Below are 26,884 nucleotides of genomic sequence, written 5' to 3' on the forward strand. Positions count from 1 at the left end.
AGACATCGTCGATCGTCAAAGTTAAAGTGCATTTACCAGCATGGAGACGCCCGGTATGAACCGAAATCCCTTCCCAACCCCCCCCCCCCCCTCCTCGGATGCCTTGGAAATGGGTTTCACTACGAAAAGATCGTTAATTGAGACGTTGCCATTTTGACCGCACCCAGCGCTCGGCCCACCGGAGCCGGATGCCCAGACGAGCGAGCGCGCCACAAGACTCATGGAAAAATGATTGATGAAGTGGCGGCCTGTGAGTGTGCCTTACGCTGCTGACGAGCAAGACAGACATGTCCCCTTCCCTCCTCCTTCCCCGTTTAAAGTTCTGTGCCATAAGGGTGTGCGCGTGTGTGTGTGAAAATGGCTGTAAAGTTCATGCAATGATTATCACCACACACACATCAATAGCCGGCAATCAGTGGGTATTTTTCTCGCCATCCGCCCTCCGCATTAATCACGCACCGGATTGCGTCGGATGTGTGTGCGTTTTTGCGCAACACACACACCGCAAATTGATTTCAAACAAAACTCTCAACTAAGCACATGGCGCTCGCAAATCGCTACCCACCAAATGCAATCAATTCCGTTTGTCTTAAGCCGCACAGGGTTCCGAAATGCTTTCATTTTAGCTTATTTTATGTTGTTTTTTGCGCCTCATAAATCAACCCAATCGTGCATGACGAACACACGTACTACGTACTACGACGTTATTGCTTTCGGGGAGGATCGGGTGGTGTAGCTCCAATGCAATGCAGGCAAAATGCAGTGTCTCATTAGATTAGCATCGCTTACCACGGTTGACCCACATTACAGTTTTTCCTCTCGCACAGAGCACGTTCGTTTGCTTCCTTCTCCCCAAAGGGGAAGAAACATGCTTCCACCCCCAACCAATGCCTGAAAGCGGAAACACACCCGCGGCCCGATGACAATTGATGTGTTTTGCTTGTGCGTGCGGTAGGTCGCTCCCTGTTAAAGTGATCGGTCAGCGATCAACTCCACGGGGTTTGCCTTCCAAGTCCGAAAATAGGTGACCGTCACCGTCGGCGGCGAAGTGTTCCTCAAAAAAACCAAACCGGCGTACGCGTAATTGAGCAATAGCGCCGTCGCCTGTATTTATTCACCATCGCCAACACTCGCTGTAACCGATCCGCACCGCCCCATCGCTTTGGATGGGATCGGTTTAAGCAGCAATCCGGCTACCATTCATCGGCCGAGACGCTTCCTGGGCAGACGACGTTAAATGTCACCCGCAGTTGGTAGCGAACTAGTTCAATCTTGCCCACCCACCCACCCACCCTACGCTCAATCCTCGATCCGGTACAGCCGGTGAACCGGAAGGCCATTCCCTCGCCCCTTGAAAAAGGGAGACACCCCTGCAATACTCCTTGTCGCTGCTTTTACTTTCTGCCACACAGCTTAAAATAGAACATTTGTACGAGTCGAAATGAATGAGTCGCTTGGCCCGTTGGCTGTGTGTGTGTGTGTGTTTAACCCTTGCAGACATGTTCTAGTGCCTGCAGTCCGCTCGCACGTTTTGTTGTTGCGCTTGGTGCGCTATGCTGCTGTGATGGAAGATGGATCGATAAACAGGTGTCAAAGGTACTGGGGCGATGGTAGACGTGTTGATCGACCCCCACAGACTGTTGGACGCTGTTGGGACGTGAAGGGGTTGGCATGTTGGCACTCTCATCGTTGGGCTGAGAGTGTGTGTGGGTTGAGGGTGGGTGTTGTTTTCATAGGATCTTTATGAAGTATTACACAATTTCATACCAAGAAGGAGTAGGTGCGTTTAGAAACATAAAGAATTGGCAAGGATATTATTATTTTTTTGTTAAAATGAAAGATTCAAAGCTTTTTTCAGATTTCATCTTGAAGACCTCTTTTTTCCTTTTTTCATTTTGCTTTTTCTCGTTTTTCTTCCTTTTTCTATTTTTTTTTTTCATATTCTTTACCATTTTATCATTACCTTGTTTATTATTTTGTAATTTTTTTAATCTTTTGTTCTTTCTTTTCCTTCTTTTTGCTTGTTTGAAGGATTTGTAGATTTTTTTCAGACTTCTTCTTGAATACCTCCTTTTCTCCTTTTTCTCTTTTTCCCTCCTTTTTTACTTTGTTTTATTTTTTCATATTCTTTACCATTTTATCATTACCTTTTCATTGATTTTATCATTTTTGTATCTTTTGTTCTTTCTGTTCCTTGTTTTCGTTTGTTTTGCTGTTTTTGGTTTTCGATTTCATGCCTTTCTTTCTTGTGTTAGTGTTTTCTTTTTTTTTCTTTCTTTGGTTTTGTTTTCAGAAATCCATTACTGTACTTCCAATTTCTTCATTTGTTTTACTTCAATTTTATTTTTTTTTAAGTTTAATATTGTTTTTTTGTTATAAGTATGTTAATATTATAACTTTTCACGAAATTATTCCTTGCTGTGTTTCTAAAGCACGACACTTTCATGTCAACCCAAAAGGTACACCATTCATTCACCATCTCGGTGGACACATCTGCCGAAATTATGCGTTCACGATCCCACCCCCCTCCACCCTCTCCCCCACTCCCCTCGTTTTTATGCAACATAAAAACATGTTCCTCCCTGTGCTGCGTTGGTTTCGGTCTAACCCCAATTGAGTGGGACACTATTAATTATCCACCAACCCATCTCTTCATCAAGGGTGGCATGTTCCTCCTTAGCAGTGACTGGTACACACGTGTATTTATCTGTGTGTGTAAATACATCTAATAGTGACCGTTGGTGGCAGTTGGAATCTAGATCAATACCATCTATTTTCGGGGATCAACGGTGTCGCTCGCACTGTCAGCCACTTTTTTTTTTGCTTGACGGCTGTCCGGATTGCGGAACCATCTACTACCCGCCCGTACTGCCCAGCACTGCACAAGACAGGGCGTGTAAAAGGGTCTGAAGAAAAAACACAACTTTTCAGTTCGGCTCTTTATTATGCTGTCGTCGGGCAACCCTCGGTGCCCTTCGAAATGGGTGGGGGGGGGGGGGGGGATTCGCTGACCCTGACGGATAAGCCAACCACAGCATCATCAGGAAATTGTGCCCGATGGGTGTTTTGATGTTGTGTGACCTATTTATTCAAAAATATCACGCACGCAGCTTTTTTTTTGTACCCACATGATACTAAGAAAATAACAAAAAAAAGCTTCGATTGATGGGAGAGAAGAAAACTCCCCCTTTTACAGGTAGATGCATACATTAATTACACTCATACACGCGCGCGCGCACTTGCATTCTTCTAAACGCTTGCACGCACGCACTCGGTGGAGTGCATTACCGAAAGCGATGCATTTCACTTCCCAGTTTTGTGTAAACGATAGTGCGCGCCCGGTGCGTTTTGCACCAGCTTGCAGCGATGGAAAAGCGCAGCAATAAAAGAAAAATGCATCTCCGCTTTGGACGCGATCGACTTTCCTCGTTGCATGCCGCTGCCAGGCGGTGTTATAGGGGGGGGGGGGGGGGGGGGGGTGTGTTTTCTGTTTTCCCCAACCCATCTGAAACCCCTCGGTACATTTCGCTCGAACAATTAACTCATTACCAAAAGGGACGGGTCCGCGAAGAGCGCGCTTTCCCGAGCATGCGACCAGCGAACGAGAGATGCAGCGCACGACATAAATGCATTGCATTGCGAAACGGCTAATCATAAGCGATCGATCGCAGCAAACACACTCACAGAGGCAAGACAGGTTGCATTTTCTTCTCCTCTTTTCATCTGTTTTTCTCCGTGTATGTGTGTGCAGTTCCGTCATTTCCAATTGAAGGCACCAAATCACACTTTCCTTCGTTCTTTCTTTCCGCTGTGCGCGTTTCGCTTTCTATTGAATGCAGCTTGGCAGCTACGGGTGGGCTACGGGGTGCATCTCTTCCCCCTTGGCTGTTTTGCCATAATTTTCCCCCAACCGTGCACCGTGTCTTGGCCCCCCCAGAACAAGAAGCGAAGCGCAATGGGGAAAATAAAACTGCCATCCAGGGTGGAAAACGTGCCGCAGCGGGGGACGGCCAATAGAGGCCCAAGCTCCAAACTCGCACCTAGTGGGGAAATTGTTTGCAAATGTTTATGGTCTAGTTCGGTTGGTGGTTGTGTCGCGGGGCCGGCTTTTGCTTCCCGCGATGATATCTGATCTTCCCTTTTCATTGTCATCACCGTCGTCGAGCCTTTGGCTGGGGCGAATGCAGCACGGTTAAAGACGTGTTTATGGGAAAGTTGTTACTGTTTGCGATGGTGCAAAAAGTATCGCATTAGATACGACCGGTTTTGGTTGTTTTTTTCTGGTGCTTTTTTCCCTCCCAGCTGCTCTGCTCTGGGTGGTTGTTTAGGGCACCTGGGATGATAGTGTGCCACCCGCAGACAGATTGGCTGACTGACTGACTGACTTACTGACGCAATTGAAGGGGACGGTGGGTTTATTTGCGGAGCTGATTATAAATATAGGGCACCGGTGTAGTCGAAAGAGATTGTTTTGTTTTTATTCATGTGTTTTGATCCAAATATAATAACTCTTTCAAGAAACACGTTTTCATTATCTAATTGAGTTCTTCTTTTCTTTTCCTTTCAGATGAAATCAAATATCAAGGTAAGCAAAACGGGAGGAATTAAGCCGATTTTTGCCTCATCCAAACTATTCAAAGTTGCAAGAATGGCTGATCGATCGGGGACAGATGTGAGCAAAACTGCGCTAGATATATTGCCAACCAGGAAAACACACACACACACACAGCGTCCACAATATCAGCTGGCAAACAACGTCTCGCTGTGTATGTGTTAGCTGTCACGGCAAGCCATGAGGCAAATCATGCTCAATGATTAATTCATTCATCTTCCGCTGATTAAATTGCTACATTCCAGTAAGAATGTATTTCCACTGACGTCACCGAGCCGAGGTCCATGCCGGGTCCAATGAGAAATTTGTAACGAATGAACGCTCGTGTCACTTTGGGAAGGCTATTTCTCTGAATATGAAACGGTCCTAATTTCTTGCTTTCTTTCCAATGAAAAAGCAGTTCATCGACCTCAGCTCAAATTGACTAAAAATCAAAGCTCGTGCTAAAAATGGGCCAGTTCCTATTAAAAAATAAAAATATAAAAGTCCTCCATGCTTTTCCTAAGTAGTTAAAGTAATGTGCACGTGTCTCTCTCTCTCTCTTACTACACAGCCAAAAGCTTTGCACAATTTTCACCCTCGTTTAATCTGTTGGCTTCAAACACATTTAAAAAAACTCCTTTTCGACGGTCCGCCTTCCCCGTCCTCCTCGCGCTGATTCATCGCAAGCTTAAAACACCACCCCTGCCACCCGTGTGGGCTGTGGGACGGGTTTCGGTGTCTTTATTCGAAGCTTCATTAAATAGTCATTTCAAATTAATATCACCCTCCACGCGGCGTGAGCTCTTTGCGTGAGGGGGGGGGGGGGGGGTTGGTGGGTTGGTCGTGTCCCGTAGCAGTGGGGCAAACCGAACCGACGAACCGTCAACCGTTTAACCGTCGTCGGCGTGCTTGAACTCTCGCCCGTTTTGCCCCTTAACGATCGACGACTAACGCCGCTAATCTATCAATTCTAGACCATGCCGTTTTAATTGAACACCAGAAGCACACCGCCACGGAGAAGTAGCAGCGGGCAGGCAGGCAGGCAGACAGACAACCAGCCCCGACCGGGCAAAAACACTGACCGGACCGACTCGCGCGTATCGGCCGACTGCAATCTTGCCAGATTATGACAATTATGAAATTAGCTGCAGACTCCAGGCCTTCGGTTTCGGTTTCGGAGCCGCCATGGCTACCACTTTGGAAGGCATTTCTGTGTGTGTATGTGTGTCTGTGCGTGTTAAAAGTATGAGCGATTGGCACAATCGTGCGGTCGTGACTAATTATAATTTGCCCGATTCGCTCGCCGTAACGAGTCGCTTCCGAAGTGTGCCTTTAACGTGTTTATTCTACACCGGCTCGACAATTTGCTGACAAATTATTAACCGTACAATCGGCTCGATCGAAACCGCATGGCGATTGATTTGTGGGAAGCGCGGGAAACTTCTTCAAAACTACCGGGCAGAAGAAAGAACTTCATGTGTGGTTCGCCGAGACTCAACAGAACACAAAAACAAAAAAAACCGTTCCTACCTACACATTCTTTACACTACGGCCAGCGTGCAAAAGTGCTCGACTTTCCACGGCGGTGGCGCTTCCGTTTCATGCCCGCTGCTCGCGTTGAGATTTATTTATACTTTACTCAACTATGCAACGAGAGGGGGCTGTGTTTTCTCCCCCATTTCCGCGCTATTTTTAATGCGATGCTCGTGTGTTTTTGGCTCGCTTTGGGGCGGAAAGGCAAAGCCGATTCGCGTGAAAGAGACACGCAGCAAACGAGGGACGGTAAAATAAAATAAACCATTTCCTAGCGACAAACAACTTCTGCTCTGTGGGGAGGAGGATGACCAAATGCTGTCAGACAAAAAGCTAAAAAAAAAAGGTGAACGATAATGAGCAGCTTCTCAAAAGGTAAAACACATGCTCTCGCTCCCCCCAAGGAAGCGATTATGCTTTCGCGCGCGCTGATAATGAGCATCGCCGTATCGCACCGCGGACTCCCCTCCCTTTGGCTCAGTGTTGCTCTTGTCACTTTTCTACGACACGGTCGGAAGACAAACAACAGCCAAATGATGACCACCCTCAATGAGGACCACACGTTAGTGGCAGCGCAGCGCCGAGTAAATTCGTTTAGATCGCCACGACACGCAACGAAACGCCCAACGACTACGTGAGTAATGTTGTGACGTTGGGGACGTGGTGTCAAACCCAGTGTGTGTGCGTGTGTGTGGTTGTTTTTCTTTCTAATAAGAAAGGGGGAGGGTAAAGAGTAAACGCTTCTCGCGCAAGAAGCGTCGAGCAAGTCGATTTAATTCAATACTCGTGTTCGAAGAAATAGCGCCCGAAATCGTTTTGCTGTCGTGCTTTTGCAAAGAGTTACTTTATCCATCAAAGACGCTCGCGTTATGATGGTGGAATCAAATTTTGAATGAATTTCCACACTTGAGCACACACACAGCAGCAGCAGCAGACCATTCACGCTTCTTCACAAGGGACAGATAATCCCCCAAAAACCACATGCCTGGGGGGGGGGGGGCTTTTTTCGCACTGACAACGATTGCAAACGATTATAATGGGAGGAAAAGGGGATTTAATTTGGCTTTCCTTTTGGGGGTGGAAAGATTTCACAACAGTGTGGATCATTCATTTTTAGCGCGGTTTTGCTCGATCGTGTGACAATTTCCTAGAAGCTGGGAATCGTCTGACGTGTGGATGCTAAACTTCGCACAGAAATAGCAGTTGCTTTGCATAGAATTTCATGCAAATAGCAGACTGAATGTAAGATTTCATTTTAACGATAATTTCAACAATTACTTCTGCTTTCTCTCTGTCATGCACATGAACAAATACTTCATTTCGAGCCTCAAACAAGTTCCAGGTCCCGTGTGGGTCTAGTTACAAGACCTGAACGAGATCTCAGGATCAGTACTAGGGAATTCTACCGTCTCTTTTGAGGAGCACCTTAAAGCTCAGGCAACTTAAATGGCAAAAATGTACCTAAAGTTCATCAAAAATAAACTCAAATTTTTGTTTTTGGATTAAAGATTGAGTAAATTATGTTTGAGTTGCTGTAAAAGAAGTTCTTTTCATTCTAGAGCCCTTAATATTGTACCTTCTAATCAATTCATCTTGACGAATGCAAACTACTCTTTACGTTCAAATGCCTTGATGCTTCAATGCGAAACAAATTGCGCCGTTTTCAATTCAATTTCAAATCAAATGGAAACCCATCCACTATCGCTCAACCCGGATTAAAGCACTCCATCGTTCTACGTTCCCTCAGCACACTTCAGGCAAATGTCATACCGGCGCTTCATCAATCGCGCTACCACCCCGCACATGCATAGCGCCTTCCCGCTCTCCCTTTGCGTGCAAAGAATGATGGAGGCTCCACACTCCACAGGAACAACATTATTCCCGGCTGACCGTTACAGCCGTTTTGTCAGTATTTGTAAACAATTGCCGCCGCACACACAAATTGCCCGCCCGCGAGCGAGTGGCGCGGAAAACCAACAAGCCCGAGGGGCGACGAAACAAAATCCGGTCGTGTTCAAATGTCAAATCGATGCCAAGAGCAGCAGCAGCACCGTGGGACTGTTGTTCTCCTGCAGCCAGGCAACATGCTGCATCGATCCTACTCACATGGGCGTGAGTGAGTCACGGTTGGCGATGGAGCGCGTCGGTGAAATGCAACCAACCCCCGGGGCGGGAAATTTCGGGAAGCGAGCACAAACAAACACCCTTGCACACACACACACTGCCAAGCAACGCAAAACCACCGTGCGCTGCTGTTTTGGCCATTGGCCATTGGGCCATGAGCGCTGCACCAATCGCCAGGTGCAGGTGTTTTCACCTACGAAACAAATCGCTTTTAACGTTCCTGTCTTCATCTTTCCTTCCTCTTTTTTTGTACTATTTTGTGCATTTGCTGGTCTATTTTAAAAAGTCTCGATTGAAAGGCGACTGCCTGCCTGGTCCCACAGGAACATGCACTGCTCACAGACAAACAGACACACACACATGAGGCCCACCGTCAATGATAATTTATCCGGAAGCGACAATTCCACCACTGCAAGCCCAGGTGATTGCGCAAACGATCCAAGCAAGTGGAATGACAAGAGCAATAAAAAAAATGACAAAAGGCAAATATTTATCACGATCACTATGATTAGCTTTGCGTGTGTGTGTGTGTGTGTGTGTGTGTGTGTGTGTGTGTGTGTGTGTGTGTGTGTGTGTGGCCGGGACCAGGGAGCGTCAACAAAACCGAGCCTCCGACCGCAAAACCGTCTCCCCAGCGCACGCCCGCCAAGGGATAGTTTGCATTCTTCGCAACTGCGCGAGACGTTTTTCCTGCGCCCGAGAACTTGCGCAAAAAAAAAAGAAGAAGAAACAGCAACAGTATGTGCTAACAGATCATTGTGCTGGCGGGTGCACATTCCTGGATGGGGAACGAGGGAATGGAACGAGTGTGTTGCCTTCCTGCTTCGGACAGAGAATCGAGCGCTTCCTCGCGGCGTTTCGTAATCTTTCGTAAAGCGGGAAGATGTTTGAGCGGCTGGGAGACACTGGCAGCTGCAATAGAACGGAATGAGGGGGGGGGGAGGGGTGGGGGGTGTTATGGAAAGGAACGATTGTTAGATCATTGCAGTGTAACGCAGTGCTGCCGTAGATTGCACTTCTCACGTGGGATAGGGAGAGCGGGTTGGGGAGATGTTGTCATCTTACGGAACATTCATTTCCTCGGCAATATATATTTCAATTTTCTATGTTCGTGTTCGGCTGCGAATCCGGGTGCGTTGGGAACGTGATATTCTTGCCTGAACGATGCCTTATCAAGACGTTTGATTTTGAGACTAGCTATAAATAGTTTTTTAAGCCAATTTCTAAAGCTTTATTCATGACACAGGGTTTTCCAGGGGTTCTCATAGTTGTGGGACACTTCCTTGACTCTTTCTTATGCGAAGTGAACTTCATATGATGGAAATTGGACTCTACGGCATCCTTTTTGGATTCCGTTTTGGAATTTTGGAAATTCCTGTTGGATTTGTCCAACAAGGGTGCTATAGATTCCAATTCTCGCTACATTAAGTTCATTTCACGTAAGAAGGAGTCAATTAAAACCCTGTAACATAAATGAACAATTTTTTGCTCATAAAATGATGTTCCAAAATCAATGAAGATCAATTAAAACACTTGTTACAGATCGATCATCATCATCATACCTGAACTACAAGACAACTTCTACGAAAGCGATCCATTTCACTCGATCAAAACAACTCCACCCGAGCCAGTCCGATCAATTTCCCTTTTTGCCCCTCCTACGAAAGCTTGCTGGCTTGCTGTTTGGAGGCACTTTTCACGCCCCAGCCCTACGTCACATTGCGTGCGATATGCCGACAGATCGCTTCCATCCATATTTTCCGTATCGCCGAGCTGTGCGGCTTTCCCTGCTGCTGCTGCTTTTCCTTCCCATTTTGCGCAAAATCGCGTGCGCACCATAACAAAAGAGAGAAGACACACGTCTTTCCTGCCAGCGACGACACACACACACAGGCACGGTTAAGGAGACTGTGCCTTCGGGCAGCAAAACCGGATCCGCCAGCTACCAACATCGGGTCTGATCCGGAGCCGGAATGAAACATAATTGGCCTTCCCCGATGCGCCGGTGCGCCTTCCATTCAATAGCTTGCGCAAATCTTTTCCTGTCGGCAGCCCCCGATACTCCTCCCCACACCTCCCCAGGGGAGTGCATTTTGCTGCGCTTTCCCAAACCATCCTCTGCCGGTGGAAAACCATTTTCCAGCCATTCCGCTTTCAGCGGGCTGCGGCGCCCACTTTCCCTTCTGCGATGCTGTTGTTTCTGTTCGCGGCGCGCATAAGGGGTTGGCAGGGTTTGTGCATGGTTTCGCAGTATCTTCCCCCCCCCCCCACCCCACCTCTCTTAGACCACCCTTTTTGAATGCATCATAAAAAAAACTGCACCACACTGCACACTGCATCGATGCTATTTTAATGCTGCCGGCCGTCTCATGATCGGTGCTCTTCCTCGTCATTGCGCTCCACGGTGATGATCTTGCCACTGATTTTCCAACCAGTAATGCTTGCTGCTGCGGGAAAGTGTTGACAGTGAAACCGCCAACTGTCACGCTTACCCGCGGCGCACACACACACAGACAGTAAGGGCAGGAAATTGCGGCGCGTACGCACAAGTGCACCTTGGCCTCGTTACATTTTTCCAACCAAATCCAGCCGTGCCAGCCAGCCAGCGTGTGTGACGGGGCTTGCTAGAGTGTTATTTATAGTTGACTGAGGAGTCGTTTGTGTTTTTCTTTCCCTCTCTCTTGCTCTCGTTTGTGTGTGGAATCATTCGTCCAAAAACGCTCGAATTAGACACATAATTTCTCTCCTTAAAGGGCGACATCGCTCGCAAGCCGTCGCGGCAGCAGGCGGAAGTGGCCAATCCGCCGTCAACCTGGTCGGTGGCGTTTGTTGCAGCTGAAGGTTCGCGGAATAACTCAGACACACCTCTGTCTGCACCACCACTGGAGCTCCTCCACCACACGACATGCGACGGACAGCGTCCCAACCCGCCCAAAACGCCCCAATTGGCAGCAAGATGGCACATTTCGGTGCTTTTTCCCCCGTTTTGCCGGGGCGCTGGAAATAGAACACCTTTTGCCTTTGCCTCTCTTTGCAGCCTGTCTGCTATTGGGGTGGAAGTACTCTTGAATCAAGTGACTCAGGATGGAGGTACGGAAATTACCTTCAAAGCGGCATTGGCACAGACACACACACACAGGATGGCATAAAATTGCTACCGGAATGGCGCTTTAATGAAGTGTTAGCGAACCAGTGTGTCAGGGGAGAATGTCAATTAGAGAGGGAGATAGTTGACATTAGAAGCAGCGTACTAACGCGATCTACTTTACGCTTGCGAATTCGATTCGATTCGATTCTAGGTTTGAACCCGTTTTACGTCTTTTTGGTCTGAAATATGGACTAATTTTAGAACTCTTGCTCATGCTCTCACACCGTCCAAGAATGCAATAAAACCTCTCCCCGACAATCCCGTGCAAGCAACCGGTGCATCAGGTGTACCATAAATTGATGATAACGCCTCTCCTCTAAAGTGCCTCCTCTTAATTTATCCGCTTCCTTGCTAATCCTGCACACCGAAACGCTTTGGCTGCTCTCCATCGCTTCGCAACTGCCTACTCCAGGAAATTGATCCACGTGTGGGACGTTTTACACACTCTCTCTCTCTCTCTCTCTCTGCCCCTGAAAACTCTTCAACAGTTGTCCGATTGCACCACGGGAGGGGGAGGCACAAGTACATCGATTAGCGCCGGGATTAGCTGCCTCGAGGGATGCATATCATAAAACGGAAGAAAACGGTGGCCTTTACCTTCACCTTCAGACACGCCTCAGCCACTGCCAAGTGTAGCACATTCTCCCATTCCAGTGCACAGTGGCAAGTTCATAAACATAAGAATGTTTGAGCCCCGTTCGCCGGACAGCACGAGCAATCAAAACAAAACGCCCGTGCGCTAGCGCAAACACACACACACACATTTGCGCTTTCTAATGCTCTAATGTGTTGCAACGCTCGGTAAACAATGTTGGGCGAGATCGAGATCGTGCTTCCGTGGCGCCAGCCTGCCAACCTGGGTGAGTGGGTGGGTTGGTTGGTCGTAAAGCGCTATAAAATAGATCTTATTGGCAGGTACTTGAACAATGTTCAGGAGGTGTGTTCTTCTAACTGGAAGTTTGTGTTAGAGGAACAACCTTGGGCATCTTTGCTTGAATGAAGTTATCAGAATTAGTGTCTGATCTTCTCCAAAAAATTTTTGTAGGAAAAGAAGAACTTAGAGATGTCTCTTCCCTATCAGCTACATATCCGGCTCAACCGCTGATGACCTTCCTCCTTCCCCAAGCAACGGTTTCGCCATTCGCAAACGATCGTATGAATGAAGCAACGAACCTCTCTCTCTCTCTCTCTCGCTATTCCTCCACCTGAATGCCAAAGTGTCTTGAAATATTTGCATTCGCGTGGCTCACCACTTCGACCAACATCCATGCGCAGCGCGCGCTCGCGCGCTCACTCGCGATCTATGCGCAAAACCCACTTGATCCAGAACCTCCGCTCACCCAGCCCTTTCCTAATGCTATGCCACACTAGGAAAACACGATGGCACGTTTCTCCAATACACCCGAGAGTGGCAGCACACAAATGGCACCACAGCCTGCTGGAGCAGCTCTCCCGTCCCGACGCTTGTCAGCTTGCGAGCACTTCAAACTTCTTGCGCCACGGAAACACTCACAAGCGAGCGCGCGCGCGCAGCAAAAAACACGCGCGCACGTTCTCGCCAAAGCGCATCAGGCGTGTTTGTGTGTACGTCCCCACTAAATCTGCCGGTTCGGTTATAGTTTTTAAAAATAGCAACCACACACCAAAGGAAACTATACCCACACACAGAGGGACGTTCGTGTAGCTTGAAAAAAACTGACCGAGGCCTATTAAATAATGCCTTTCACACACACACACACATCATGGCACATCACGCACGAACGCATGCACTTGAAAACGGAGAGCTGAAGAGCGCCACATGTTGCGAATGTTGCCAATGAAGCGAAAGAAAGAGCCACTGGCCCCAGTACCGAGAGGCCCAAAATTTCATCTGCACGACATTATGCAAAGTGACGTAAAGCGAGCGCAATTGTCTTGTTTTGTGTGTGTGTGTGTGTGTGTGTGTGTGTGTGTGTGTGTGTGTGTGTGTGTGTGTTTGGGGTAATGACACAGCTAATGAGGTGCCGACCCCGCGGGGACATTTGCTGCTGGAAGCGCATTTCATAAACCGTGGGCAAAGGGTGTTGATTGAAACCGGCCACTGGTGGTGAACAGTAGGCAGGTGCGTGCCGTCGCTGGACGTTAGGTAATGGGGTGCTACGAGTACGTGCTGCAGTTAAAGGGAATGATTCATCGTCCCTTGTCTGTTAACTGACCTAGCGCACGGGGTTTTTTTCTTTCTACCCTTCTCGAGGATATTAATGCTGTTTTGGAGGAAGGGTTATGCATAGTTAAAGGCGACAACTTCCTTTAGCTGTACGTGACTTAATGCTGGGTGTGGTACTAATTAGACAATTTCACCAGGGAACTCACACAAAAAAAAACCTGCCACTGTCTTTGTCCTAGTCCAGTATAAGAAATTTCAATGAGCTTACAGGTAATTGTGGTCTGCTCTTGGTTTGCCATCGTCAGCTGATTCACATTGCCTTAAATAGAATACGCGTTGACGCGTCCGACCGATCTGACCATTGACCCCACACAGTCGCATACGATTGTCTCCCAGCGGTCTAAAAGCATAACAACTCAGGGAAAAACACGGAACGGGTTGTTACAGCCACAGTTCACTAACCCTTCTGCCGAGCATAATAGCGACCGAAGCATTCTATTGCACGACGATGCTTGCTGCGTACTTTAAAAATACTACAGTCGCTCTTATCTGTACACGATCGATCCACACACACACACTGTTCCCCGGGAGTAGGCTAACCCACGATTCCGCCATTCGCCAAAACACTCTTTATAAATCACAAGACGCGCGACAGCGTAACGCAAAGCAACGTAATGAGAAGAATGTAGCGCGAAAACTCTCTAAACCCTCCCGTCCCGTCGCGTTTGCGTCATTCTTTCGGTCACTAATGATACCTAACGTAACGGACAGATGACACTTCCTGATCATCCGTCGGCCAAGGCAGGTGTCGACCATCCTGGTTGGGTGAAAGCTCACACTTTGTATTTTCGTTTATTTCCGGCCACTTTAAAATGTCACTGCTGGGGACCATTTCCAATGCAAAAGGGAGGGATTATGGTCTGAATTTGCGTTTCAGGAGCGCCTCCAAATCCAAACACAGATTCGAAGAATGATATCAACAACTCCAAATCCATAACATATAAGCTGTTCAAAATGAGGGAAAAAAACTTATGCAATGTTTACACTGCTTTAAGCATGATCCTATCCAATCTCCATTTACCACTGATCGAACACAACCTGTGTGGCACACTACCGGGAAGCTAGGAGAAAAAGCCGCCACCCAAATCTCATCAAATTTCCACGCGCTAGTTTATCTAATCCGTTCGGTAAGATGTCGAAGGCAATTCGGGGAAGGTTCCGTTGGCTCGATTCGCACTAAATCGATCCTCACCCACCGACCCACCGGGATTGGCCCTTTTGCCGTTTGCCGAGAACTTGTCGAAACTTGTCGCGGCAGGTTGGTAAGCTTTGGTGGGAAGAAAAAATTACTGCCGATGCGGTTTCTAAACGCGGTGGTCATGCCCGTGGTGTTAACATGTTCCGGAATTCAATCGCCAGTGGCTTGTGAACTAGGCTAGCCAGGTTGCGCGGGGACCCGCTTCAGGGAAGTTGTTTGTCACCCGTAACACCTGTCTGATCGTTTGCCCGTGTGTTGTGGTAAGTTCAAAGAATCGGTCATTGTACTGCACAGTCTGATCTGATGAAGAAATGGTTCGATCGTTCTATTGCTTGTGCTTATGAATTGTCTTGAAGAATCAATCTAAAGTTAAGTTGTGATAGTTCAAATATCCCCTTTACACAGAAGATCTAATTTGTCCACTTCAGTTAACGGACATTAAAACCAACTCACCGTGCGTACTTCTTTACTAACTTTATTCTCTTCCTATCTCTCTCCTCGTATCATTTCAGGTAAGCGTCTTAATTTGCATTTTTATTGGAGCTCATCCAATTCCATATGCGGTAAGCCATCCTTTCCACCCAGAAGCACAAATTACGCATTTTTTCCCCCTTGTTATTACTGGATCAAACTGGCGCAGAGCTCTTCTCCAATGTCCACTCCAATTCCGGGTAGCATTAAGGTCAGTCCTTCATATCTTCCCTTCTCTCTTTCTTCGAGTTCGAGGATCAGATTGCAAAAATTAAAAACAAAACACCAGCAACGCAATACATTCCCCCATATGGACGCTTGATATGAATCAGAGCGCGCCTGACCAAACGCGCCAAACGGGCTAACCGTGTACCGGTCATGAGTCATATCAGCTGAATGATGAAGTCGTCAGTTTTAAATGCTATTTCTGTTGTTTTGCTTGGCTCTGATGCCAGTATTCCCGCAGACACATTGACACACACACACGAAACCACATTCAGAAGCTCGCAGAAGGGTGGCTTCGAATGTGTTGTCACATTCCGCGGAGGTTCGCGGTGTGCGGGCGCGACATCGCCCTGTGCCGCTGGGAGCGAATCTGGGTCAGACATGCTCAAAATTCACGCATGATTTATGTTCCTATCGCGCTGCTCGCGCGCGCTGTATGGGCTGGAATAATGGATGGAATGAAATTATTCAACAGGCTACCGGGACGGGGAGGTGGGCCTCCTGCTTGCGATTTACCCCCGCAAAAACAGCAACCATTCGGTGGTTTTGGGGGATTGCATCTTCGGCGTCTTTGCTCGCGGTTGCAAGCGTGCACAAGTATAGTGACGCAAGCTTATTAAGACTTGCTTGCGGATCATTCCGGATTCTTGACACGCGATCACAGGGCGTACTGTCGTCGCCCAGCTACAAACTGCATTGCCCACCACAATGTGGTAGTAGACAAGCAGCAACGGGAGACATTTCTCACTTGGCGGGGGGGGGGGGGACAATTCAATGGACTTCCAGGAACTTTGGCGAGCGAGACGGAAAAGCAACAAACCACGTAGGTGGTATGCAAGCGAATTGATTTGTGGCAAGCGGAAATCTTCTCATGTGGAGAGGGTACAAGTACTGTCTAAACGACTTCCGTGAGGCTATTTACGTGGACAAGCGGCTTTAACGATCACATTGAACTGTGTGTGCTGTATGCCAAACGATGCCTCAAACGACACCTACCAAACGATTGTATCGTTCTACAGTCATGTTTTTTTTTCTAGAAGCTAAACACCCTTAACACACACAAATTGTTCCCGATAAAACAGGTTCCGGGCAAAATGCCACAATTAGTCAAATGCGTCACTTTACATTCCCGCTCTTGTCTGGGTGCATGTAATTAGCAAGCAAGAAACAATTTCCCCCGATATCGAAACCACAAAACAGCTCAATTCCAAATTACCGGCGGGGGAGGTGGGTGGGTGGGTGGGTGGTCGCCGACACATTGCGACCTTGAGCAGCCTAGCACCCAGTGCGCTGCCATTACTTATTTTGTCTGCAAACTTTCCCTTCCATCAACATCAACACAGTTTTGTGACGCGTGCAGACATTTTCCCCTCAGACGGGGAACAGTTTTCTCGGCCGAAGCCGTTTAGAGCAGCCCACATGAGCCGGCGGCCGGACGATGCGCCCCGTAGATAATTGTGTTTTATTCACCAAACTCGATCGGCGCTAGGGAAGTTCTCCTTCTTTTTTTTTTTTTTTTGGGGATGGCCGGAGTGATGTTGCGAAAGCATAATTTTACCTTCTAGGTGGGGGCGACCCCCTGCTGGTTGTTCCCGCCCCCCGGCAGTCGAGCGGGGCTAAAAGTTTACCATCCTCCTCCCCCCACCCAAAAATGGAACCTTTTGCGCAACCGATGGTCAACTTTTTTCGTACGGCGTGTCCTTTTTCCTCCGTGGGGGTGGCGGGTTTGGAAAGGGCAAACGGTAAGGAAATCTGTATCGGATGTCCGAAAGCTCTCCCCCAGAAAAGGTTGCCAGTTTGAACTCTGTGTGTGTGTGTGTGTGTGGTTGTGCATAAAACATCGGAAAATTCCATGACGTCCGTCAGTATCCACGATATGCTTTCATAATTATGGACTGCGCAAACCATTGCTGCTGCTTCTTACGGGCTAGAAATTGAGGCATCTCCCTAGAACTTCTGGCTGATTTCGGGTGAAACCGAGCGGCTTTGGGTAGGACGGAGCATTTGGACGGATTTCGAATTGATTGATTAAGATATTTAAAGCTGCTGCAAACAAGCCTGAACACAAGTTTTTGCTGGTTCACACTGTTAACTCGGCTGCATGAGCGTCTCGAGCAATTCCGAACCGTTGGCCACGCAGTTTCTAAATTTAAAACCAATAAACGACCCTGCCAAACACATTCACGCCTTACGGTTAATTTCCCACTCCCCCGATGGAGTTGACTGAACAGACGACATTTAGTAACTTCGTTCATAAAAACGCTTACAGTGACTCTTTTTTGCTAGCGCATAGTTTCCCACACCCACAAAGCAGTTCCCACCCTTTGAGGAGGTTAGGGTCGTACAGTGGGTGCGAGAGCTGCCACAGAAATGATTTCTTCAGTTACCGTACCTAACCGGAATTGACTTCAAAGCTAGAACCGAAATTAGTTCTTTCGATTGCTTCCAAATTTTCGTCTTAAATTAAGCCCATTTTTGGATAAAAGCTCTCCACTACCCGTCCGAACAAAGTAGGCGCGTGGACAAAAAAAAAGGAAGCTCTCTAAATAATTAGCCCCTAGTACACGCCCCGAGTGCAACGGGGCCCTAGAGCATCATCATTAATGTATCACTCAAATGGCCAGTTTGGCAGGTTGTGTGTATGAGCGACGATGAGCCTACCACACCGCCAACAGATCCTTTTCCTTTTCGTTTCACTGCTGCTCTTTTCCTTCTCTACGTCTCCGCCTTCTTATTTCACTTTCCGCCTCCTGTTTGGTCGCATTCTCGCGTTCTCGCTTTCTGCATTCCACCACGCATTGGCTTGCCTCCTCTCCCTTGCGCGAAGCCGTTTCGCTTCTCGCTCGCCCATTCTTGCGCACATAGTTTTCCCTTCTGCTCGTCCCATCCTTTGCGTGCGCACACATCGACGACAGCGACGATCGATGCATTCGGTCCCCGTCGGTCCCGTTCCCACATTTCCTTCCCCTCCCTCGCTCGCACTCACTCAGCTGACGACGACGACGACGGGGACGGGGCGCAGCGTCTGGTTCAGAATCATATGGTGTGTACGAGCGTCTAGTCACCGCCACTGCCACCGTCCCCATACCCCTAAAACGGGCTTTCCCGACAACCTGCCTCCTTCCTCCGCTCAACGCTGCTCTCCGACGGGACCCATCGGTTTCCGTTTCCGTTTTGTGCTGGCCTTCTTGCCCTTTCCACCGACGCGCGTGAGCGATTCGTTCGGTCGCTCGCTGCTGCTGCTGCTGCTGCATTGAAAAGCGCGTGAAAAGGGGGTTGGTTTAGCTGTAGGAAACGGGGTTTTTGTCGCCGAAGGGCGGTGAGTGATGTTTTCGCTTTTCATTGGGCACTCAGGGCACTCATTCGAGCAACAAGCGCGCACACGGTAGGGACTATGGGATTCAGCTTTGGTAGGCGATGGTTAAAAATGGATGGAGTGAGTTGTTTGCTTCAACTGTTACGATATTTGAATCATTCTTAGGTAAACTGTCAATCGCTGAGTTGTTTAAAGCTATAAGAATTTGATAAATTCCACGTGAACTCACGTGAGTGCATATTTAAGTACTTCATCTGGGAAGCGCTTGGTTATGATTTTGTTCGTGGAATATCCTTAGCAACCACAAATTTGAGGACAGTTCAGAACAACTCTAGTTAAGGACGCTTAGTGAAGTCTCTCTCCTTTTGTCAACTCATTTTATCACTCAAATGTGTAATCATTTCCCCAAATCTCAAAATCTCAAATTTAAAAACCTTTTAAATCCATCAGTGATGTTGATCTTGAAATTATGTTCTTAAGGTAATTCTAATTATTCTACGAAAACATCAATTGTCAAGTATCTGTACCAAGAACAAACTTACTCAAAACTCTTTTTAAAAATCACTCAAAACAAACACGCTAACCTACTGTTCAGCCTGGCCGCCTCTCCCAAACTTTGTCATCTTTGTGGCCTACAACGTTCGTGCTTTCGGCCGAGCGACCCTGCCCGGGTGGTGGTTCTCCAACACACACACACACAGACACCACTACACACAGGCCCCGCACACGCATATTGGCATTGCACAATCTTCGTCTGGTGCGTGATTGCACTTCCCCTTCCCACCCCAAAGCGCAACCACAGCCAACAGAGACGGCAGCACGGGGCTTCGCTGCTTCGGGGCTGGGCCCAACTGCCACTGGGGTGGGGAAGCTCGGCTTCGGGAAAAACCAACCCCCCGAGCGCACCAAAAGGGGAAAAAAGAAGTGCATTTTCGAGCAATTTCGCTTTCGCCGCCACTCACGAGAGCGAGAGTGTGGTGCGCAATCTAGCGTTGATGTTGGTGTAGGTTCTCCAAACGAGCACCACCGGATCTCACCGGATCTCACTGCGGTGTTAGTGGTGGTGGTGGTGGTAGCTCCGTCGCGTTCGTGCTGAGCTCGGGCTCGGCTTAGGGGTTGGTTTTGGGCGAAAAGGGTGCGGCAAAGCGGTGCAGCAAAGCGGGAGCTGGCGGAAGGTCGGTATACCGTCGGACCAGGCCAGGCCGCTACGGATTTTTCGGCTCGCCGACGGAACCCACGTTCATTTCAATTCAAGAACGGGTCGCGTGAGTACGCGTTTTGTTTTATCGTTCCCGTCGACGTCCGCCGTCGTCGTCGTCGCGTTCGCTGTTACCGCGTAGCCGTTGCGTCGAGCGCAACGAGACGTTTTTGCAGAAACGGTGCCCGCTGCTGCACTTGCTTCACAGGCCAAACACACACAGCACATACCCAGAGCTAAAGTGGTCGACAACCGCGTGTTAAAAAGGTGAAATTGTTCAGTGCTGGAAAAACAAAACCCAAGAAGGTGTGTCCTCTTTCCCGTGGGCTTCAAAGTGCAGTGCAGAAAAAAAAACACACTCAAACACAAGCGCGTGTGTGCCACCGTACGAAGGAAACGTTCTCCCCGGTGAGCCAAGTGCCGTAGCAGAGAAGAAGAAGAAAAAAACTAACCTAAACCGTGGAAAATCTACAAACACAAACACAGTTCCGGGAGAGGAAAGTCGTTGTTTTTTTTTTTTGCATTACATTCTCGGTTTCTCGGCGTTCTCGGCACTCTGGCCACGGCTACGACTTGCGCGCACACACACCGGTGAACAATTCGCTCCGTGTCGCGGTGCGTGCCGTGCCGCTGCCGTAATTTTGCGGGTGGAAAACGCCGGCACCCGAGTTTCCCCAAAAATTGCCCCGGCATCCCGGTCCGCTCCGGCGCCAGCTGTTTCATCGCTCGAGCGGCTCCGTGGCGTGGTGTGTAAAGAGTGAGAGTGAAAAGCAGTTTTCCCTGTTCTTACTAAAGTTTCCCAGAAAAAACACCACCACCACCTCCGTAGCAAACCGGTAAAGACCTTCGGAAGCTGATGATGATGATGTTGATGATGATGGTGAACAGGAAAAACATCAATCGAATCGAAGCCGTGTGATTCTGTGTGAAAGAGTAAACAGTGCCCCGGTGCCCCATCATTCTTGTTTCCATCCTACCACACATGGCATGAAACAAACTCAATCTACCTCACCCGAAGTAATACACACACTCACCAACCTCAAAATAGTGCAAAATAAATAAAAAATGTGTATAGTGCAAATTGTGTTAGCGAAAGTGAAAATGATCAAGTAACGTATATAACGCTCCAGATGAGAGAAAACATTTAGCCAAGCTGCTGTTAAAGGTTGTACGTTAAGAGCCTCGGCCGGTGTGTGTGTGTGTGTGTGTAACAGTGTGTTTATGTCTCTGACGACCTGTTGTTACTAGGAAATGTTGTGTGTCTGAGGAGCGCATTTATTGCACACACCTTCACGCTTGTTGGTAGCGAAGTAACGTAAAACAAAACATGTGCGAACGTAGTGACGACCTTCTCCACGTACAGCAAGACGTCCCAGCCAACCAGACAAGCGGCAAGAAGATGGAGCCCGGCAGTGAGTGTGATCTCGTCTCGGTGGGATCTCCAACTGAAGCTGTCTGTTAAACAATCCCGCATCATACACCGATGACACAGTGCCGGGAGCAGAAGTGTGTGTATTTGAGTAAAGCTGCTTCGTGGAGAATGAATTGAACAGTTTGTGAAGCAGATCGTTCCGTGCGCGCGCGCGTGTGTGTGAAGTTGTTCTCGCGGGTTTTAAGTTTCCGTTTTCGATCAGTTTTGTCGCAGGTTTGATTTCCGTTTTGCCGTGTTTGAATGTACTGCGCGTGTTAGTGTTTGCGGTAGCTTGAATTGTTTTGGAATTGTTATACGGAAGGTTCTTCCCACAAGAGAGTGTTTGTGTATTTGTGTGTGAGTAGCAAAATGGTGAACAGTTGTTAGGTGGCTTTTGGAGAGCGTTTTGGAACTCGTTGGTAGTGCAAATGTTTAGTGAAGATCGTACGTTCCGTTGCTTCCGTCGTTCAGTGTGTCACAGTAGTGTGCCGCCGCGGACTTAGAGAGTGAGCTCCACTAGCCAATTTAGAAGAATTCCAACCCATACACACAGAGAGACAGCAAAACGGCCCAAACAATGATGATGTTACAGCATCTACCGCCGTCCCATGCGTTCGTCGGCAGTTCGGCCGGCTCGACGACCAGTGCCACCGCGTCACCGTCCCCTCCGGCTCCGGCAGACACACCGACCCCGCCTCCACCGTCCGGAGTCGCCCCGCCGTCGCCCGTCACCGATCCGGAGCAGCCCGACACCAGGCCGGAGCATCAATCGCGCATCATCATCCGCCATCATCAAGCGCGCCCGGGGACGCCCCGCTCGCTGACACCACCAGCACAGGACGCGCGCGATGATCACCCGACGGTGGTCACATCGCCCCGCCATGCGAGAGCTTCTCCCGCCGACTACTCGCGCCACCAGCTGGTGGAGTCGCGAAGCAGATCCCGCTCGCGATCTAGGTCTAGGTCCGCTTCACCCCGCCCGGACACGAACGATCGATCGAAGACACCGACACCACCCGCACCGACCGGTGTGGTGCAACCGGTGGAACGTGTCAACGTCATCCGGTACATCAAGGAGGAGCGTCCCAGCTCCATCATACGGCGTCCGTCGCAGCAGTACGACTCGATGGATGAAACGCACCGTCCAGAAGTGCATCGCCGTCGGCACTACAGTGCCGAGACAGGGAACGAGGCGGACGACGATGAAGAGGACGAACCGCGTCCCCGTGACTACTACGCAGCTGCCACCGCCACCACTAGACGCTCGAGCCCGTACAGGCCGTACGCGATGCAGCCCTCCGCCGTCGCACCGTCGTACGCGCACCAGCGGCTCTACCACAAGTCGGCCCGATCCGGCCGAGACTCGGCCAGCCCACCACGGCGCATGATCACCGACCACCAGGACCAGGATTCCGACTACAGCGAGCGGAGCCACGGAAGTGTGGTGGTGCGTGCAGGCGAACAACCGCACGGCGATGACGTGGTCCGACGGGCGACTTCCGACGACGATACGGAGCGGCTAAGGTTGGCCCGCTCGGACCGGTACACCGTCCTGCCGAAGGCGGAAACGAGATACGAGGAGGACGCGGAAGGTGACGCCGAGGAGGAGGAGGAGGACGACGACGATGAGGAGCTGGAAGAGGAGCTGGAGGAGGAAGATCTCGATGCGCCGCTCGATCTGTCCATGAAGATCAAGCGCCGTCCGAGGAGTGGCTCCGTGACGGAGGATTCGGACGACTCCGCTGCCGAACATCACAGCCGCGGTGCCGAGAGCGCGGCCTACAAGAAGAGTCTAATGAAGCGATATCGTAAGTGTCTGCACACATTTAAATTCGCGCGTAGTGGTTGGCTTTAAATGCAGGGGCTTTTAAATTTGCAACGTTTGCTACGGGAGAGCGATTGTTCTGCGTCGCGGGATTGAAGCGAGGACCTCCCCGGGCAAACCAGAAAAAGGGGTTACACCATGTTCTTACTAGCATTTCGTCTTTCTAACGGCTCCGGTGGCGGTGGGAATTAGGTCATCCCGACGACACAGAGCGAACGATTGTAGAAGAACAGAAGGTTATTCCTATAGGTGATCGATCCCTTTTGGAATTTGCAACACTGGGAAAGCTGAAGTTTTTTCGTCCGTTTTTTTGTCCTCTGTTTCTTTTTTGAAGCCTCCCCAAGAACCATTCCAACCTTGGCCGGTTTTGTTTCCTTCGTTGCACAACGAAAGGACGAAGCCCTATTGTGCACCGTTGTTGCAGGCTCCGTTTTGGAAGCTGAGGGAGGAAGAGTTTGGTGGTGGCGGAAGCGATGTCGATCGAAGTCATCAAACCACCCTGGTAACTGTTATAAACGGGTCAGTCCGACATCGAAAAAAGGGGTTTGGCCTCTTGCTCTCTCTCTCTCTCTCTCGCTCTTCACACATTATAATGGGCATTCTTTTGGGGTCCTTTATAGTCGCTACATTTGCAGAGGACGGTTTCCTCTTCTTCTCTTCTTCTCTCCGCGCGTAAAGGAAACGGAGTGAGCAGCAGGAGCTGGTCCCGAATTTCTTCGGGTGCATTCTGGAGGCAAAAGGGAAATCAGAACGATTGGAACAGTTTCGGGCACAGTGCCGGAGGGCAAACTGATGATGGCAGAGTGCTCCAGAATTGTGTTCTTTCGTTTCTCCCTCTCTCTCTCTCTCTCATTCTCCCGCTCTCAAGAAGTCGCAAAGTCGTTTGGTGTTAACCGCGAGGTATGCAATTGCTGACAGAAGTACACTTCAACCTATATAGGTACAGTAACTGGGCACAAGGAGTTTGTCCAAGCACACATTTGAATGGTGTAACGTTTTTCTCATCGACTTCAAGTTAGCGCATTGTTTTCAAGTACAGTTCTGCATGCACAATTCGATCAGACACTTCCGTACCTAGAAAATCCTGGAACAAACTTGAGCACTTCTTGAGACCGTCCTAACTTCGTTGGTTCGTTGTTTTGAGTTTGGTTCGGATAGATGTGATTTTTAATTGATGCGATTAACGTCTCTCCCGGTTCGGCGTCACCGGGATGAACCCACCAACATCACCCGTATTGACGTCAATCGCTGGACGAAAGGGGACGGCATGGACTAACGTTCTGCATGTGCTACTCGGTGTGATGTTGCTCCTCTCTCAACTGGAACCTGTTTTAGGTTAGTTTCCAGCGTTTTTGGGAAACAATTTGCATAAGCCAGCAGCGGGATCTGTTTCCTGTGCTTCCCCGTTTTAAATTCCTTCCAGCTCCAGAAAAACAACCCGCGGGATCTACCGCGAAGAACAACTTGCAGGTGGTTTGACTTCTGAGTTTCTTCCAATATCTTACCGAAGATACGGCGCAGTTGCGTAGGCAAAAAGGGAGTCCTCGGGGAAGCACCATCAAACAAACCTAGCTCCAATGTAGGCCAGCCCCGACCCGCCTGGTAGTGTATCTGCCAGTGTTTCGCAACCATTGTATAACTTCCGCCATCCGAAAAATCAATACGGTGACGGGAAACCGCAACAACATAACCCTTCCTGCTGCACGAGCGGCGAACGTTGGATGTTGCCCGGAGGTTTAACTGTTGCCCGTTGGGTCTGGGCTGAAAAATCGATACCCATCACCAGGTGCTTGCCATTCGCCATGCCCAAACGGAAACGGTACGGAAATAATACACAAACCTACCGTGCCGGAAGGCAGACCTCTCCCGCCGGTGGGAGATTGCCATCGCTGTTTCGGTAGCCAAGAGTCACGAACTGCAGACCGAGGGACCGGGCACACCTTAATAACTATTGCCCAGTTTTAAACCCCCGAGATGAGCTTCTTCATTCGCTCGTTATGGTTTTGTTTGAAGAGGGTAGAATTAAAACACTTTCACATTAAAAGAGCAAATTAAAAGGAAAAAGCTTAAACATTTAAAAAGCGGATGGATGTAGTGAAAGTATTGAAGCTGAAAATGGCTCCCAATGAAGAGGGAAACAGGAGGAAGCGCCACCACAATTTGACAGCTTAGATGATAATCATGCGCGCTGTTTAAACGACGCTACCGTTCTAACACCCAATAACAAGTGTCAAACAGTCGATCACCTTTCGGTAAAGGAGGCAAGCGAAGAAGATCAACTGCGGGAGATACGCCCACACGATCATTACACAACGACACCAACCACTCCTCCTCTACGTCCATTCAATCCTCTTCAATCGCTCGATCTGGTAGCTGATCAAAATCCGATCATTCTGAACGCACACAGCCCTACCAAACGATCTAAGTGGGCCGGTATGTACACACAGAGCGACACATTGAGCACAACACCAACACACCCGATCGCGGGAAACACTTGCCACCCCCATGGTTGGGCTTGGTTGGAAGATGTGTACTCCGGGAATTGCACCCCCCAAACGTACAGTTTCCAAGCCCGCACCCGGGCTCGAACAGGTTCCTTCACCGGGAATGAGATGCATTGGTATTGGTACTGCTCGGCGCGTGAACAACCCCCCACCCGGTAGCGTGCGAAGGTGTGTAGCAGATAACGCGGAGGTAAAGCAGCAAAAAATCTGCAATCTACACACACACAGAGCTTGTTTTCTCGCCACCGCCGCCATTGACCGGATGTGCCATGGTGGCGGCAGAGCGTTGCCAGTTGACACGCGTTTTGCCTGCTGGCGCGCTGCTGGGAATGCAGGAAGCGTCCAATCCTGTTTCCAGCAGCTTCCCCCGTGGCGTTGAGCATGTGTTGGTTTTTGCAATTTGCATACGCAAAGAGCAGAGGGAAGGTTCGAAGAAAGAAAGTCGTCTATCTCAGCTATCTGTCCTGTCGCGCCATCGTTTCGAGTGGTCTCTCTTTCACACGCCGCGCTCACATGGTGATGATGAGATGTCCGCGGATATGATGCTGACCAATGATGGTCGGTGCGGTCGGTCGGTCGGTCGGGAAGCCATGATGGAGGGACGGTGTGTGTGTGTGTGTGTGTGTGTGTGTGTGTGTGTGTGTGTGTATGTGTGTGTGTGTGTGTGTGTGTGTGAGTGTGAAATGGCGTTAATGTCCGAGAAAGTGACCGAGGAGGCCGTGGTGGGCAGCGAAAAGCGTCGAAGATTGTACTGTCGCTTCAAGTTCAAGGTCTTTTTCATTACGGATGCTCTCCACGCGCTCGCTCGTTTCGTACGTCCACGCTGGTGTCGATCGCTATCTCTCTTTCATTTTTTAGGAGGGCTGCACTGTGGTGAGAAACAGTTGCCTCAGTTTTAGATAACACGCCTCACAGAAGTTATTGTTTTATGAATTTCCCCTTCTGCTCTAAATGAAGCGCCGCGATCGCCCAAAACAATGCGCTTCCTATTACGTGCAAGTGTGTTTGTGATCACATTTCACTGACTTTTCGAGAAAGGAATAAGGAGCGTTGATGTGCTGCACATTGTGCTTCCTCTGCACACTCACACAGTGTCGTGATGGATGCTGCAAACGGTTGCAGATTGCGCTT

General features: G+C 49.2%; 1 protein-coding gene across 1 annotated transcript in view; it reads left to right on the forward strand.

Moving 5' to 3' along the window:
• LOC121594241 (ecdysone-induced protein 74EF-like) overlaps window positions 1-26,884 on the forward strand; it is a 188,682-nt gene that overhangs the window by 116,360 nt on the left and 45,438 nt on the right. The window contains 1 exon segment of the mRNA XM_041917300.1: window positions 4,568-4,585. Coding sequence (XP_041773234.1) covers window positions 4,568-4,585 — 18 coding nt within the window.

The sequence above is a fragment of the Anopheles merus genome, chromosome 2L (genome assembly GCF_017562075.2).
Source record: "Anopheles merus strain MAF chromosome 2L, AmerM5.1, whole genome shotgun sequence".
NCBI lineage: Eukaryota > Metazoa > Arthropoda > Insecta > Diptera > Culicidae > Anopheles > Anopheles merus.